The following is a 16,845-nucleotide window of genomic DNA, read 5'->3' as shown; positions in this document are numbered from 1 at the left end:
CATATTTCTTTGTCAAGTATTAATAGTGTTGTATGTAACAAGTGGCTTTTCACGATTTCGCTATATAATATTGTCATCGGAGACTTCCTGCGATGTTTCAATTTAACTGAATTAATTTGTTATACTATGTAAATATTTTTTTCAATTTATTAGGTGATGCAAGATTAATTACGAATTCATTTACGATTTTGTAGTGTAAAATTTGCTACAGTGTACAGCACATTTTTTTGAAATTCGAATGTATACGATATTTAAATAGAGAACGTGACCACAATGTAAGTTAAAAGTTGTCGTGCCATCGACTTATAAGAAACGTATAGAAAAAGGTAGTAATTTTGTCGCCTTCTACCGGAAGTGGTTATGTATAATTTGTCTCAACTACAAATTACATCCCTTACGTTACTTTTTTGTCACTTGCGGTTTTTGCAGCACAAATATTGAACATCTGCGCAACTTTTCTTTGGATGTAGTCACAAATGTCCATTTTTCTCGAAAATTCATAAAATGAAACATATCTATGGTTTTTTGTAGTCAAAGTAGCTCTTGTCCGTTACAGTAATTATTAATCAGACTCTTCGTGTAAGCACGTTTTTAAATACTGTAATTACTTATTCTCGACTGTTACACTCGAATAATTTTTATTGAGTTCACTTTATAGTTAAGGTCAATTATCTTGGTCATCCATTTGCCAACTGCAGAATATTACGAGCACAGATTATTATGAACCGTTGGTATAGCTTTTATATCATCCTTTTGTAAAACTTTGAATAAAAACCATAGTTTTTGCAGTAGGCAGTTTAACTTCCCTAACAATTCTCCATTATTTATAACGCTTATCAGTGGAAATCGTGTAACGTTTTTTATTATTATGTTAATGATATTACAAAGTAGCCTCTCGACAACAGGTTTATTGGTATTAACATCCGTATAATAGTTCCATGGCAGAGCCTGATTTAAAAACAAAACAATTGAATAAGCCTTTACAAAAGTATTCGTCAAGACTAAAAAATACTTTTGCATGTCTTAAAAGATTCTCCACACGCGTGATTCATTGTGTTGTTTACGAGGAGAAAAATGTTCGCTGATTTCGCCCGTTTAATCAGGACATGTTTGTGGTATTCAAATCGCGATCGATTGCAACCCGTGATGGATGTATCTCATTAGAGAGCCTCGCTGGGTGGCGCATGCCCGCGACACCGCTTAACGACACACTCATAAACGACACTGACAGCGACTTATTGTCGACGGCCATCTCGGATACGGATCAACATTCAAAACGCTCCTTAATACGATTTATTTATGACCACGATACCAACAATGCCGTACCTTATCGTCGGTTTGGAATTTTATAGGTTTCTCGCATTTATTACGCTATTGGATGGTTGACACCGTCCGTGTTTTATGAATGCTTATAATTCATCCTTTCGCTCTTTGTGATTCTAAAACCTATAGATCCAAACAATTTTGAGGTTATCTATGATTTCGTGTTTAGCCTTCGGAATTATAAGAGCGTTTATAATAAAAAAATGTTGAGCGATGTTATCGCCGTGGGCCGGCAGGAAGCGCTTCGCTCCATTTAGGGGTGCATTAAAATCGAATACATCATATTTGTTTGATTTCCCAGTTCGCGTTTCACCCTGTAATTATACGAGTCACCGTCCGCTGCCGAATCTTTATTAGTTTTTTGACGAGATACATTAATTTTTTTAAACACCATGTGTTTTGCTTACTTTTGACGGTTAGCATTAAAACTGCGGTGTACAAAGATACAACTACGCATTATCGTTTTGTTATTTTTATCTATTGACAATTCGGTGCAAGTTGATACAGTACAATTAAAATAATTAAGTAGAAATGTGCCCTCATTTGCCACTGGTCGCCTTATCGCTTTCGAGCGGTATATTCCAGTCAACCACTGTAAGGAAATTAAAAAATAAACAAATTAGGTGAGCGCAGGAAGCGCAAAGCTAAACAATGAAAAGTACAATACAAAAATCAATTCAAGGTAATGAAATGTCTAGGACATATATTGAAGTCTTTCGTCAAAGTGTTGCGCATTTATAGCCTAGTTCTCGTGTCGATCATGCGTTGCTAGTCTACAGACTGCAACCACATATTTGAATGTATTAGGTTTACCACAGGCGTTATCTTAGTTCACCTGTCAACCGCGAGTTGATTGCAACAGCTGTTCCATATTGAAATATTACTTTGTTTTGTCACAGACGCATGTTCCCTACGGTTCGTGTCTCGTTCGCGGGATGCCGCGCAGAGGCGCGTTATGGCGTTCTACTAGACGTGGTGCCCGTGGATGGCAAACGCTACCGCTACGCCTACCACCGCTCGTCGTGGCTGGTGGCGGGCAAAGCGGATCCCCCCGCGCCCGCGCGTCTCTACCCGCACCCTGACTCTCCCTTCTCCGGCGACCAGCTGCGCAAGCAGGTCGTCTCCTTTGAGAAGGTCAAGCTCACCAACAACGAAATGGACAAAAACGGACAGGTATTTACGCTTATTATAGCTAATTATTTTATATTGCATTCGTCTAAAAAGTATCCTATAAAGTTTATGGAGTCCTCATAATTAATTGAATGATTAATTATTTTGAGGACGTGACTTGCATTTTAAGTGTATTTTGTAAGTGAACTCTAATCGTTAACATACCAATAGGTTTATTTACCTACATAAATTATTAGTTTTATAACAAACATAAATATTTAATATTCTAATTTGTCTCTGGTTACACAAGTGGTAGACTCTTAAAAAAGTAGCTTGTGTAATGTGTATGTAGTAAAAGTAGTTTGAATAGTTTAACTTTATTTAGTGTTGGCCTAGTGACTTCAGCGTGCGACTCTCATCACTGAGGTCGTAGATTCGAGCCCAGGCTGTGGCCCAATGGACTTTCTTACTGCGTATTTTACATTTGCTCGAACGGTGAAGGAAAACATCGTAAGGAAACCTGCCTTATACCCAAAAAATTTACGGTGTTTGTCATAGGAGGCTGATCACCACTTGCCATTTAGATTGACAAATGATCATGGAACAGATACAGAGAAACTAAAAAGGTTGTAGCGCGACCTACATGTTTATATACAACAAGAGCTTTTGTGTATACTTTTAGATTAAGTTAACAAGTTGTTTTATGATGATACAATTTACTTAGAGAATGTACTTAAACAATATTCCTTGGTAAAGGGGCATAATTGCAGGAACATTTGGTTCCTCATACTGGTGATAATTGTAGGCATCGCGTGGGTTTTACATAAATGTTGTCACTTGGACGTACTATCAGCAAATTAAATATTCATTTTTGTTAATAATTAAGACTTTGATCTGAAGAATCATTTTCGTTAAGCAGTTTTAAGCAAGACATACATCAGTAAATTGGATGTAATAAAGAAATCTAGTTGAAGGTAGGCTGTTAGTTATAATTCCTATAGGTTTTCTTGCTTGGCTGTCCAATCTTTATTTGTATGTTAAATCTTCTTCCGTCAATATTCGTGACATCGGCAAATTCGTTGTCTTACAGCCTTGCTCAAGGTAACCTATCCTAAAGAGAGAACAGCTATCCTGCTCTGGGATAAAAAACGTGATAATTTGCTGACAGTACATAGCTTTGGGCAATTTAATAGAATTACCTGAAATTACTTGCATCGCGCACACCTCGGGTAGCATAATGAGAGCCAACGATCGCACATGTCATATGACAGCCGGCTTAGCATACCTGCGCAGGTGCAATCAAATGGCATCACCCGACCAGTGTTAACAGACCCCTACCGCATACATTGCTATACGAAATCTTTATCCACATTAAATGGATAGATTGGTATTAATTGATTATCAGACAACCGTTTGTTTATAATATCAATATCGTTTTGTTACTTGTCAGAATTGTTTATTTATTCGAATGTTTCTCGTATAAAAGGTCAGTCTTTAGTGTGTTATAGATCGACGCTCGTGCATATATTTATTTTCTGATAGTATCTTAATATTAAACTTATACGTAATTTAATTTTTTTACATCTTTGCGATTTAATTTCTATAACAAATTTCTTAGTTTGTAATTACAATTTTAAACTTTACCCTCTGCTTGTTGAAAAATCAGTGAAAGGAGAAATGTAACATTTTCTTTCAAACCTCAAACTAATTTTCCTAATTGATGTGTCCTGTATAGGGACGTAGACACAACCCACTAGACTCAAACAAAACAGATATTAATTTTAACTTATTTCAATTTAAAACGCATCCCGAAGGCTGTAATTAGCTTACTAATTCTAAAAAGTATTAGTAAACAGTACGAGAGAGCATAGAGCAGCCTAGTGGAACCGGTAGGGCGTGGCCCCATGATGGATGGACCAACTGACGAAAAACTATCCCTAATTAGCTTTCCATAAGATCTTATCCACGTTATGGCACAAATTAAATTTACTTAATTGAAATGCCTCAGCATTGTATTATTAGCATTTTAATGTAAAATTTTTAGTTTTTACTGTAATGAGCAATAAATTTTCACCCGGAAATAACGTAGGTCACTTGCAAACGCGTTCAATATCCACGCAGCCTATGCGTGTGTATCGTGCCTAATTGTGAAACAAAAAGTCCATGAAACCGACGAATTAATCAAGCCTCGGTATTCCAATAAAAATAGCATTCGAGCCTTGTGACTCTGTGAATGGTGCTGAACAATTTTATTACCGTTTGTAGAATGCCACAGATTAGTTATACAATAAGGGCCTGTACTTCAAGGGGTCTTGATAAAGCGTTCACTGAGCAAAAAAGAGGTTTTATGGATTTTATTCATCCAAATTTAAATACGATGAATTAATAAACAACGTATTGACGTATCAAGTAAATATAATAATTGTGAAGTGTGATTTTCAGCTATGTTTTAATTTTATACGTTTTATTTCAATGTAATTTTTAAAACTGGATTAACTTTAGCGTTAGGTGTGTTACCCATAGGCAGGTCGGTCGACATGCAAACATGGCTGTGCTCTATAGGACGAGGGATTATGTATATAAGTGCTTCCAAACGCACATCAAGGGATGCTTCGTTAATTGTTAATAAAACACTGTTACCGATTTGAATACGAAATTTTAGTTTTTCGAGCACAATTTGATTTCATACAATTACAGTATAATTATAATCACCTTGGCGTGCTTTTGAATTAATCGACATTTCATACAAATGGTGTGTGAATTCTTTTCAAACTGAAAATACCATTTAATAGGAAATTACTACTTGTTAGAATGTTAATGATTAATGAACGGCTCTTTGAGTCTAATGAATATTGTTAAAATTACAAGTATACCGTTGCGTCTGTAATTAAAAACGTATTTAACAAAATTAACATAATATTTTAATTTGTAGATTGCACTCTAGCTAGTTATGTTAAAATAGTCTAATGTTTTTGTTGAATTTCTTAAAATAATACTCTAAACGAGTATCTGTTGTATAGTGATAAATCTATAAATATCTACATTTCCATTGGTTCACGCGTGAACGGATGGAATGATTTTGATCCTTAATCTTTGTCGTGTTTATTATAGTCAGGAGAAGGTTTTTATGAAAGAGAAAATTAAGGAAGTTGAGCGGAATATTAGAATATTTAAGAAAAGTTAAGGAAGATATTAAGTCGCTGACAGTAGTAGGCACAACTGTCAGATAAATAATAGAAAATATCATAAACCATTACAATTATAAACACGTTTTGATAATATTTATTTTTATTAATTTTACCAATAAAAATTTAAGATTTATAGATGGACAATGTCTAAATATTTTTTTTATGATTGTACAATATAAGTGCGCGCAATCTTGTTATTAAATAAAAATAACGAACGATTTAACGTCAAATTTTACTTTAATGTAATTGATATTTATCAATTACTGACTTATTGCGTCATTACATAGTAAATTATTATATAACTATAGTATTAAATATATAGACAATTTCATTTCATATTCATTCATAGTAATTTGGAGATTAATATTTTCCCACAAATATTTTATTTCCAAAAGAATTATTTAATGAATAAAGAAAAAGAAGGTAGGTTTTACATCATACTCTAGATATAAGAGGCATCTAATTCACCTTACTTTTCATCATTTACAAAACAAAATTATGTTTAGTATAGTATATGCGTATTAGTTTCTATGAAGTTAATTTTATACAGGTACCTATTAAAAACATATTCCTTTAAAGTCTGTATATTGACAGATCTTTTGATGTAGTCATAATAGCTACGGCTGGTTTTATGAAATGAATTCCAAGAATGTGAAAATTCCATGTAACTTGAATATGGACTAGGAACTTTATCGTCTAAGACACTAAGACAGCTTTTGAGACTGTATGAGATTCATAAAATAGTTGTAGGTGATTGTAATGAGCCTCGATGTTTGCTCCCGTGGTGTATTTAATAGGAAGGCATCGCCGCAGGATGCAACTTTATTAATTTATATTACTGAAATCACCTGTCCGCGTTTGTTTTTATAACCTTCATGTTCGTGTACGTTAACGGCGTAAAAATATCAACAGTAATTAAAAACGCAAACAAGAAACAGTTAGTCATTTGAATAGTAATTTCTGGGATAAAAATGTGTCAGAATTATGCATTATATCGCAATTGATGGAAAGCAAAAGAAATCACTTAATAAATTATTTGATATACCGATACTACTTGTAAGTTATCTTCACAAACTTTGGGCAAGATAATTACGAGACTTTTACTGGATCTATGACATGTCAAATTCCAATACGTTTCTGACGGAAGTCATACATCGCTCTGCTGTCGTTGTTACAACATCCAATATTCTCCTGTATATGTATATGATACAAATCTCTACAATTTAGTACCTACTTCATATTATTATTTTACATCACACAATTAGAGATTTATGAAAATATGTTATAACAGGGATACATTTGTGAATAACATCAGAAGCTAAGGCGCACCGCTAACCAGATCCATACAATTTACCGCAATATCGTAGTCCACAATATCGCAGCACTTAACTCATGACGTGACTCTTGAAGAAGTCGTATGTGTTAAAACGATACTGTGTATACAAAAGATATAATTGCTACAAAAACGAGTAACTAACAAGACGCAAAATTTTAATGAACAAAATAATTTTATTAATAGAAACGTTGTGTTTGGGTAATAATTTAGAATTATGCAAAACTTTTTCTCATAGAAAGTTTTAGGAAATTAGATTAAAATTCGGATATTACTGTCATAATTAAGAGTTGTAAACAAAATTAATGGGCGCGGGTGTGCCGTGGTTGGCGCAGTAAATCATAACGAATGTTATAACAGGTGCAAACGCACTTAATGTTGTTAAACCTTCGATTATTACTGTATAAACAAAGATACTTTGATATTTGCGTCTATTATTTTATCGTTGATAACAACAATAATTCTTGATTAGAACAATGATTTCGAGATCTTTCGGTATCTTTATCACACTCACTCAGCATAAAAAGTGTTTGGCGAAACGAGACAAGACAATGTTTAATGTTAAATATTTTGTGTTCCAATTTAAAGTTCTCTGATTCTTGATGAAGATTTTTAATTGTTATTGCGTTGGACTATACGTGATAATTGAATTTAATAGTTACCTGGTTAAAAGAATGTTCCAATGTCTGGGATCTGACGTACTAGACACATTTTATTGTAATAATAAAAATAATTGAAAAATTAATAAAAGAGAATTAAAAGAAATTGAAAAAGTTTGGTCCCTGTGGCAGCATGTCCTCACTGTATTGCGACACTTATTCTTTGAGCGAGGAAAGGACCGGCTCTGGGGTCACCAGTACTATCTATCAGATACCAACTCTAAAATTAGCGCCAGTGCCCACTACCCACGGCCCAAGAGTCTCTACTCCAAAGGGATCAAAATCGATGTTGAAAAGACTCTTACATTTGAGCCGTTCCTTTTTGTCATAAGCTCATACTAGTCTATTTTTCTGAAGGTAACAAAATTTCAATTGCCGCTAACTCTAAGGAAAAGTCTAAAAATACTCTTAAATATTAATATTTATAATACTTGAGCCAGAGATTACGCAGTAACAGAATATGTTAAAATGCATTCTGCACTAACTGAAAAACAAAACTTGTCTAATAATGTAAGTGAAATTACTTTCTAGTCGATAAAATCCAGCCAACAAAGTACCTCTCGGGCACAAAGAGTAATGAATGAACTACCAAGGTTTTATATAGCTTATTATTAAGCACAACTAAAGGTGTAAAGTCATATTATTTAAAAATGAAATGGAGCCTAATAACACCTAATGCCTAGGAGTAACTCGAATACACCAATTTGTACCCATTCGACTTTATGCCTCTGAAATTGCTATGTATTAAAGACAGCTCTTAATGGGTGAGATGGATAGTAATGACGCTGGACACTTATTTTTATGCCTAGGAAATATGGGTGAAGAGTTGAATATGAATAATGAATAAATATTTCAAAAATAATATTCCAGAGTTTTAAATTATTGTGAATTTACAAAATTCCACCTTAGTTCAATGGAACAACGGTTAATTTTTAGTGAAACGTTTTTACAATAAACAAGAGATTTCGGCAAATTGTTTTCACATTTTGTATGCGCCATTTTTCTCGGTAATCAGTATGAAAAGTTCGTCGTCCAGTTGAAATAAAAAAGGGAAAATTAAAAAAAAAAACTTTTTCTCGATGTGACCCCAGAAATACAGCGCTAACAATTCCACTTATTATTCCCACAGAATAGAAGTTTCTCTAGTATTGATCAGGCCCTGCTTTTATGTCCACCTGCGTAAGAATTTAACTTTTTAAGTACGAATATAACAGTAGTACGGTGAGGATCATCACGAGAATACCTTAGACCAAAAAAAGGTAGATGGCACTGATACACCTACAAAATTACTGCATCAAACTAAGAATATAGGCAAAATTTAGTAAAAAGAAATCCAGTAAAACTGACTTAACACATTAAGAAAATTATTAACTTATACATATTTGTTTTGAGCGGCAAGTTTACGAGCTGTAGGTTGTCACCTCCACAGCCGGCGCGCGTTTACTAAATCCAACATTTTACGATGCTCTACAGGAAAATGTTTCTCTCGTTACTTAGCAACTAAAAACTCGACTGCAAATCACTCTTACCTGATAATTATTGCCGATAGAAATCGTTTCTAGGCAAACATGTCCGCTTCGAGAATTGTATCGATATTTTTATGAGCAAAGTTAATTTAAGTATTCAAAGACGGAGTTATTGCATATTGTTAGTGAGGCTTTATTTTGTTTGAAGTCCCGTATTACATTCTTTCGTAGATATTTTTTTTTGCCTTCCGTGAAATGCATTCAGTGGAAAGGACCAAGGGGAAGAAGGTGAACAGGGCGCCCCAAAAAAAGGTGGATAGAAGACAAAGAAGCGGTAGCGGAAAAAGCTGGAGGAGACCTTTACTCTTAATTCCGATCGACGGTACTGAAGGTAGCTAAGATATGGGATCTGTAGGTAAATAAAATAATGTATAAAATGAAAAAAATCTATCTTGTAGGCATATTATACTTTTGTTATGATGGATTGGATATTAAACGGGCTTCATTATTATTATTATATGTGAAATCAGAAAGAATTATTGCTTGGCAGGGAATTGAATACATTATACGCCATACCAACAAAGCTGGAAATCGAAATGAAACGCGGTTATATACAAGGTTTTTGGTATATAGATGATTCTTCTCACACACTCACACTCACTCCACTGGTAGCAAAGGACAGGGAGAGCTAGACGATTTTCATTTTGAAAGCCAGGCCACTTTTTGGGTCGCAGAGACTGTTCTTCTCACACACTCTGTTAGCAAAGGAATAGGAACGCTGGAAGATTCACATTGACAGGTCGCAGAGCCAGCAGAGTGTGTAGGTGATTCTTCTGTACAAACAATTAGCTATAAAGATGATCCTCACTCAAAATATGGCCTTCCTCCGTACTACCAACATCATTAATACAAAATGATGAGTGTCAATATTTACTTGTTCCTGTCGTCAATGGAATTTGGTTATAGTAGTTTCATTGTATGCTAATGTATGGAAGATTTATACCGTGTTCAGTGATACCAGGTCATGTATTAATCAAGCGATAATGGTCTTTCAGTGGTCCGACGCGATGGTTCATACACTTGTAAAGGTTATATTATATATATTAACTTCCATTATTATGAGCACAGTAAATCCTCTGGTTTTATGAAATATACTTAAATATTTGATACATGAAATTATAAATAATCTGAGACCAAATATAGTTTCAGATTATCTAATAAGATAGAGAGCGAAGTTTCGCTTGTTTGTGATTGGTCAAGCTAAATTACGTGTTTGTGACAATTGACTTATCAGAACAAATAAAACGCGTCATCTTTTGCTTTAGAAACAAATGTATAAAAGTACATTTCTTTCATTCCAATCCTATTAAGTTTTTGCGAAAATAATGCAAGCGAATGAGCTTACGGAAGCCAGTGAATCAAAACGGTTTTCTGACCCAGACATTGGCTTTATTGTTTCTAATGTGTAGTCAACGTTTTGAATGTATTATACAATTCTTGTTACTTTAAACACTTGAACTACTATATATACAAAAACTTTTTAACGTAGTAACAGGTTAATTTCACAAAACCAATTTATCAAAGGCCACTTCGCTAAAGTATTTCCGAACCAATTCGATTTAAAGTCCTTAAAGATGGTACCAACTATCAATTCTTCAAACTCTGGCAACCATTTGTGAGCCTCCTGCTACTGCGGCAGCGTATGGGCGTTATCGCTTAATATCAGATGAAGCTATTGCCCATTTTCCCTTTCGCCCTATGTTAAAATAAGTTCAATACATATATAACTATTAGTTTTAATGCAATGCTGCGAATAAAAAGCTTTTGGAGATTCGAATAAGAACTATTTATTATAGAATCGAACACGTATTTACAATACAAAATCTTCTAAATAAATATCACACGACCATAACGCATTGAAGTATGTTTATAATAAAAAGGTATTATCGCCCAACGGATAAATGAAAAGTCCAAGAAACGTTTTTATACCTCATATCTCTTCGTTAAGTGCGAGTTATGGAATTATGTTATAAATTTGTAAGACCACCTTTAAGGCAACTAGCTGTTAATCGGCCAACTATTGGGGACCCAGACCAGTGTGAACTTAAAAAAACAGTGGCCCTAAAACGTTTTAGATCTGGGTTTCAGATTTGTGTGTGTTTCGTGGTCATTTGTTGTTTTGAGAGGCAAGTATAAGCCTTATGTGACTTACACACGCCGTGGACTGGGTCTAAGGTTTATTAAGAGCTGTTTCCAAAAGGACGTAATAGGAGTATATTATAAAGATCTTAAAGTCGTCGTGTGCCACTATAACCTAACCATTTATCTTTATCAATGTTTGTTAGATTCGATTCTTGGAGATTGAAATGCGATTATTGAACCGACTTTTAAAATTATCGGTTACTTTAGTATGTTTTAAACTAATTTGCAATTATATTAATTACAGATTATATTTAAATAATCCCGCCATAAAAATATTAAAATGAACACATTCAGCGTGGCTGTTCATCGCCCACGTCTGTTGACATCTCATAACTGACACGCTGTTTGCATAAATTCATTATTTAAGTGTTTGAGTCAGGGCTCCTCAACGTTTCTTATGAAATTAAATTAAATATACAAATTCTTCAAACACCGAATAACACTCGAAGGACAGAGGTTTACTTTTAGGAGGAAAACGAGAGTAGTTATGTCTGATTGTATTCTAAGATAAACAAAACGAGTGGCACTACAACCTCGTTAGTTCTGGGCTTCAGATTTCTGTATCAGGTCAGCTGTGCCTGACACACGCCGTTGTCTTTTTGGGTCTAACGCAAGACCGTTTTCTGACGATGTTTTCCTTCACCGTTCGAGGTTAAATGAGCACATAGACAGGTTCTTTGGTGCACAACCGGGGATCGAACCTACGACCATTAGGGATGAGAGTCGCACGCTGAAGCCAACACTGCTCTTGTTCTAAGATGGTTGTTAGCAGTTGAAAAGGTGAAACGAGCCTTAAACCATCTTAAATAGCTACAAAATGTAGTCGTTAGCTTTAGAGAGAGATACTTCGTCACCTGGTACTTGTTCAATGGTCTATGACTGTCTTATATTTTATGTAGCTAAGTTCAAACATTATAAATTATTCGTTTATAGATATATATATATTTTTAAGTCAAGGGGAGTAGATATCTGTCGAAGTAGACATGGGGAGAAATTGGCTATGACAAAAAATAATCTGAAATTGTATAGGAAAAACACCTTTTGTATGCCAAACAGGGTTTATAATAATTTATCTAAAGCATTCAAAGAACTAGACTTATTAAAAATCGACTTAATATACGACGGCAAAGACTATGAATGATTATTTGCGTGAAGCATTTTAATTAATATATTTTAATATTTTCTATCACTATCACTACAAATAATATAATAATTGACTATAATGATATGACTCATAATATATAGGTACAGTACTTTCTATGTTTCTAATTCCTTTTAAGACATATTTGCACGCCATGTGTGGCAGAATATACGAACTTTATATTGTACCCCCATAACATTTTTGTACCATATTCTTGCAAACAAATTATAATTAAATCGTAATTTCACAGTAACTTTTTTCTTACTTCAAACCAATTAATAACAACCCAAGATAAATCAGGTTAGTTATACATAGTTACGACCAAAGGCTTTGAAACCCATCTTTTGAGAACGAGATGAATATTTTAAGAACAATTTATTAATCTCCATTTTTTTATTATCAATATTTGTTTTTGTGATCAATAAATCATTTTCGTAATAGTTGCGTATTAACTTGTATTTATCAACGTTAAACACAGTTATATTATTAAAGATAGATTTGACAAAGAGGGATAATGTTTATTTTAAACCTTTCACTTGGCGTGCGCATAATCTTCAGTGGAATTAAATCGTTTTTACCCGCGAAATCATCTATATAAATTTTTCTTTGACTATTTCTAAGTTTTTGAAATGGAATACGATCTTCTACCGCATTTACCATGGGGAGTGTTCAGAAGAGTTGTTCGGTCTAATACCCGCAGTTGAGTTACATTATCGGACGTCAAGGCAAAATACAAAATAAGGCAGTTTTTGCCACGCACCACCACTATGTGGAACTAGCTGCCCACTGAACTGACTGATTCTTGATAGGCCGGCAACGCACTTGCGAGCCTTCTAGCAATGTGAGTATCCATAGGGTCGCTAGATCTGGTAGCTAATCGGGGTTTTTCGGCAGCGCTCCCAAAGTTTCTAGTTAGAGTTCTTCTCGAGCTGTACCCAGAATGCGGTGAAGGCAGCGGTTAATGACCTTCTACGTTTCACACCCATAGAGGAGTACAGATCTGATGTTGGAATCGAATATTTTAACTTTGACTCAACGTGTCAACATCTGTGACTGCTATACACCCCGAAATTGTGCCAAGGTTGCTCGGGCCTTGGCAATGCGGAAAGCAATGTCCACCTCTGTACCTCCAGCTTCAGACAAGCTTCCACGCTAATATAAAGAGTAGTTAGAATTTTTTGTTAGAGTTAGTATTTTTGTAAAGACTTGGAAACTCTTTCTACAATATCCCTGAGACATAACCAAAATGTGCCAAGCTAGATGCAGTTCATATAACCTGGAAATCATACAGTTGAACTTATATGAAAAGTTCCAAGTGAATTACAAATGTTACTATAACATACAGTTACTCCAAGTCGGGTGGGTTCCTACCTTGATCGATTTCGCCGGCGGCAAACATACAAATTAATTTTAACTAATGATCATTTACTTATTCGTGGGAATGAAGTGATGCTTAATTAATGTCACAAAATAATGAGAAAATTAAAATTTCTCAGTGAAATCTTTGAAATTGCTTATGTTGTTTCCGTCGCATGATATTTGTATGGTAACAATGAAAACCTTTACATTATAAATCCTGCTGATATTTGTTTTAACTTCAAGAATTTGATTGTAGGGATTTTCATAATGAATCGATCTAAATGTACCACTTTCTTTGCAAATAAACGACTTATTATCATTATAACAACATACTTATATATTAGAAGTAGCGCTCATCTGTCATAGTTGGATATAGTATCTATAAAGCTGTTAATTGGAGAACAATTATATTTACAAAGAAACGGTTCATAATATTTCTTCCAACTTTGTCTTTGTTCCCTTTGGAGTAGTCTTGGGCCGTGGAGTCCAAATTCTAATTAAAGATTGAAATTTACGCCTGGTAGATAGTACCGGTGAAAAACGCTCAGTTGTGGAACGGCGGACGTCGAGGTGATACGGGTGGAATTTCGTATTCTTCCTCTACATCCGATGATGAAACTCAGCTGCAAACTGCTGCTTTATAAGTATAGACAAAGGCAACTTATATATGTAAATATTATTACCATGACTAAAGAAAGCAGTTTGTGCAGTGTCGGTCTAGTGGCTTCAGTGCGCATCTCTCATCCCTGAGGACTCTTCCTGTGTATGAAGGTACCCATTTAACGTTCGCTCATACGGAAGGAGAAATATCGTGAGGAAACCGGCATGATTTAGACCTTTAACGTCGTCTATCGGGCTGAAAAGGCCACTCACGTACTAATTAGAAACAGGAAATGATCCCGAAACGCATAGGTATATAATTTTAAGACCTAAAAGATTGTAGCTAGTTTTGGCGCCACCATTTTAGAAGTAGATAAATATTTGGATAGACAGCATAAGTTATTTAAGAAATCTTTATAAAAAGGTCGAGGCATATAACAAATTCGTTAAAGAACTTAAAGCTTTCGCTTAAAAGCTTTGATTGAACTCTTTAATTAGACTCGCGCAAATAAAGCAAAATGTATAGGGATGTGGCGGCGGTAGGTGTACAAATGAGGCAATTTGTCGGTGAGCCACGGAGGCGACAATCCGCCGTAAGCCGAGGCCTCGCGCGCTAATCGAAATATCGACAAGGCTTATATCAACCGGTTCACCGGGATGACATCTCACTGTTTTGTTCTCTTAAGCCAACACGTCACGACACAGATACCATTTAATGACAACATAACTCGTACAAATACAATTTAAGCTGTTTCCAATACCTAAGAATCATATAATATAATCTCTGGACTATTCATAAATAACGTGTGAACTGATTTGCGGTCAAAGTCCGTTACGAGAGCAATAAATTAATACAAAACTTTGTAAGTAAACCTCATTTCAACGGATACATTAACAAGATTAATCTCTGCAAATAATGTCGATATTAAAACGTTAAATTAAATAATACACTTATATTATTATAAGCAAACCTTAGAGTCTTTAACTTGTAATAACGTCCGTCCCGTTCAACGCTCGCTGAGCATCTGTCCCCCTCCGTAAACCATTCCCCTCGTCCCAACGGACTACCCAACGCCTCCCCACCGCAACTATAATCTGCCATCGCTCTCACTTGCAGGCCATATATTATCTTACCTCTTAGATATTAAAGATTAATATCCTTTGCTCGTTAGTTGGGGGCGCGGCTTCCATGCGGTGCGTGTCTCACGCCTCAGTAGACTAGACGGGGTTAGGAATACTAAGCACGTTCAACAGCGCAGCTGTGGCGAGACTGGGATTCGATTTTTAAAAAGCACAGATAATTTATTATACATAACATTTTTAATTTTGGTTGTTTTCAATAGCTGGCTGTTTGTAAAATTATTTTTTATTGGCGGGAAATATAATTAGAAATAAGAATGTCAACAATATAATTTAATTTCCATAGCGAGGTAAAATTAGGAGTTGCTTTTTCAAATATTGTGTAGAAATAATACAGAAAAGTTATAAAGGTCTAGTTTAGGTTCATAATAATTTTATGTTATGACTTAGGTACCTATATATATATATATATATATATATAGCTTTAAAAGTTGATTGATTTAATTTAAATAAAAATACTTCGACGCGAGACGACCACAGATCTAAAGACAATTGTCCAAATTCCCACGTATTCAATGAAGATTATATTTTAAGTAGATACTTCATATTCTCTGTGTATAATCTGTGTCTTTACATTATCTGCTTTGCTTTATTTCTTGACTTAAGTCATAAATCAACACAATAGATGACTTGTTTGCTTTTTAATATTGCAATAGTTGCAGGTGATGAAAAAAATGATACACCTACTGCCATTTAGACATTAATTTATAGCTGTATTGATTTATTAGTTAGACAAAGGTAATTTATAGATCGCGTAGGATGTATAAAACAATTAATTATCCAAATATGTATACAATTAATGTTCAAGAATTAATCAAATGTGAAAATAATCTTAGAAATTTTAGTAACATTTATTTGAATACGAACAATTATATTTAGTAATTATTATGACTCTTAAGTCACGTAACTTGTTGAGTTTTTTTTACGGCTACATTTATAGGTTATTTGGACTTAAATTCTATGTTATAGCATATATATACTAAGTAGGTATATATCGCAAAGCTAATTGTAATTAGTCGGTTTTTTTTAATTTAAATAAAGAAAGATACACATATTCCTTAACTTCAGATAAGCCTCCTGTCCTCTAAAAATGTATACTTACTTATGTAAAACTGAAATAATTATATTTATTATATAAGCAAGGTAAAAAAATTACTGGCCCCAAATTTCCCGTTGACAACATAAATTTAGAGTTATTTATTTCTCACAGTGGTTGTCTAGAAGAGATGCAAAGCGATAAGGCTGTCATTAATCCTGCTTTTTATTAAATTATACAAAAAAAGGAATTTTAGTTAAAAAGAAATTGCGCTAGGAATCTCTGTGA

At 34.3% G+C, this 16,845-nt stretch overlaps 1 protein-coding gene across 1 annotated transcript in view; it reads left to right on the top strand.

The window, feature by feature from the left end:
- Positions 1 to 16,845, top strand: part of LOC123712497 (T-box transcription factor TBX20-like) — a 64,828-nt gene that overhangs the window by 31,220 nt on the left and 16,763 nt on the right. The window contains exon 4 of the mRNA XM_045665612.1: positions 2,223 to 2,496. Within this exon, the coding sequence (XP_045521568.1) occupies positions 2,223 to 2,496 (274 nt within the window). The remainder of the gene's footprint in view (positions 1 to 2,222; positions 2,497 to 16,845) is intronic.

Source organism: Pieris brassicae, chromosome 7, assembly GCF_905147105.1.
Source record: "Pieris brassicae chromosome 7, ilPieBrab1.1, whole genome shotgun sequence".
NCBI classification, from domain to species: domain Eukaryota; kingdom Metazoa; phylum Arthropoda; class Insecta; order Lepidoptera; family Pieridae; genus Pieris; species Pieris brassicae.
The sequence above is the reverse complement of the archived record's forward strand: the minus strand, read 5'-3'. Positions and strand labels throughout refer to the sequence as shown.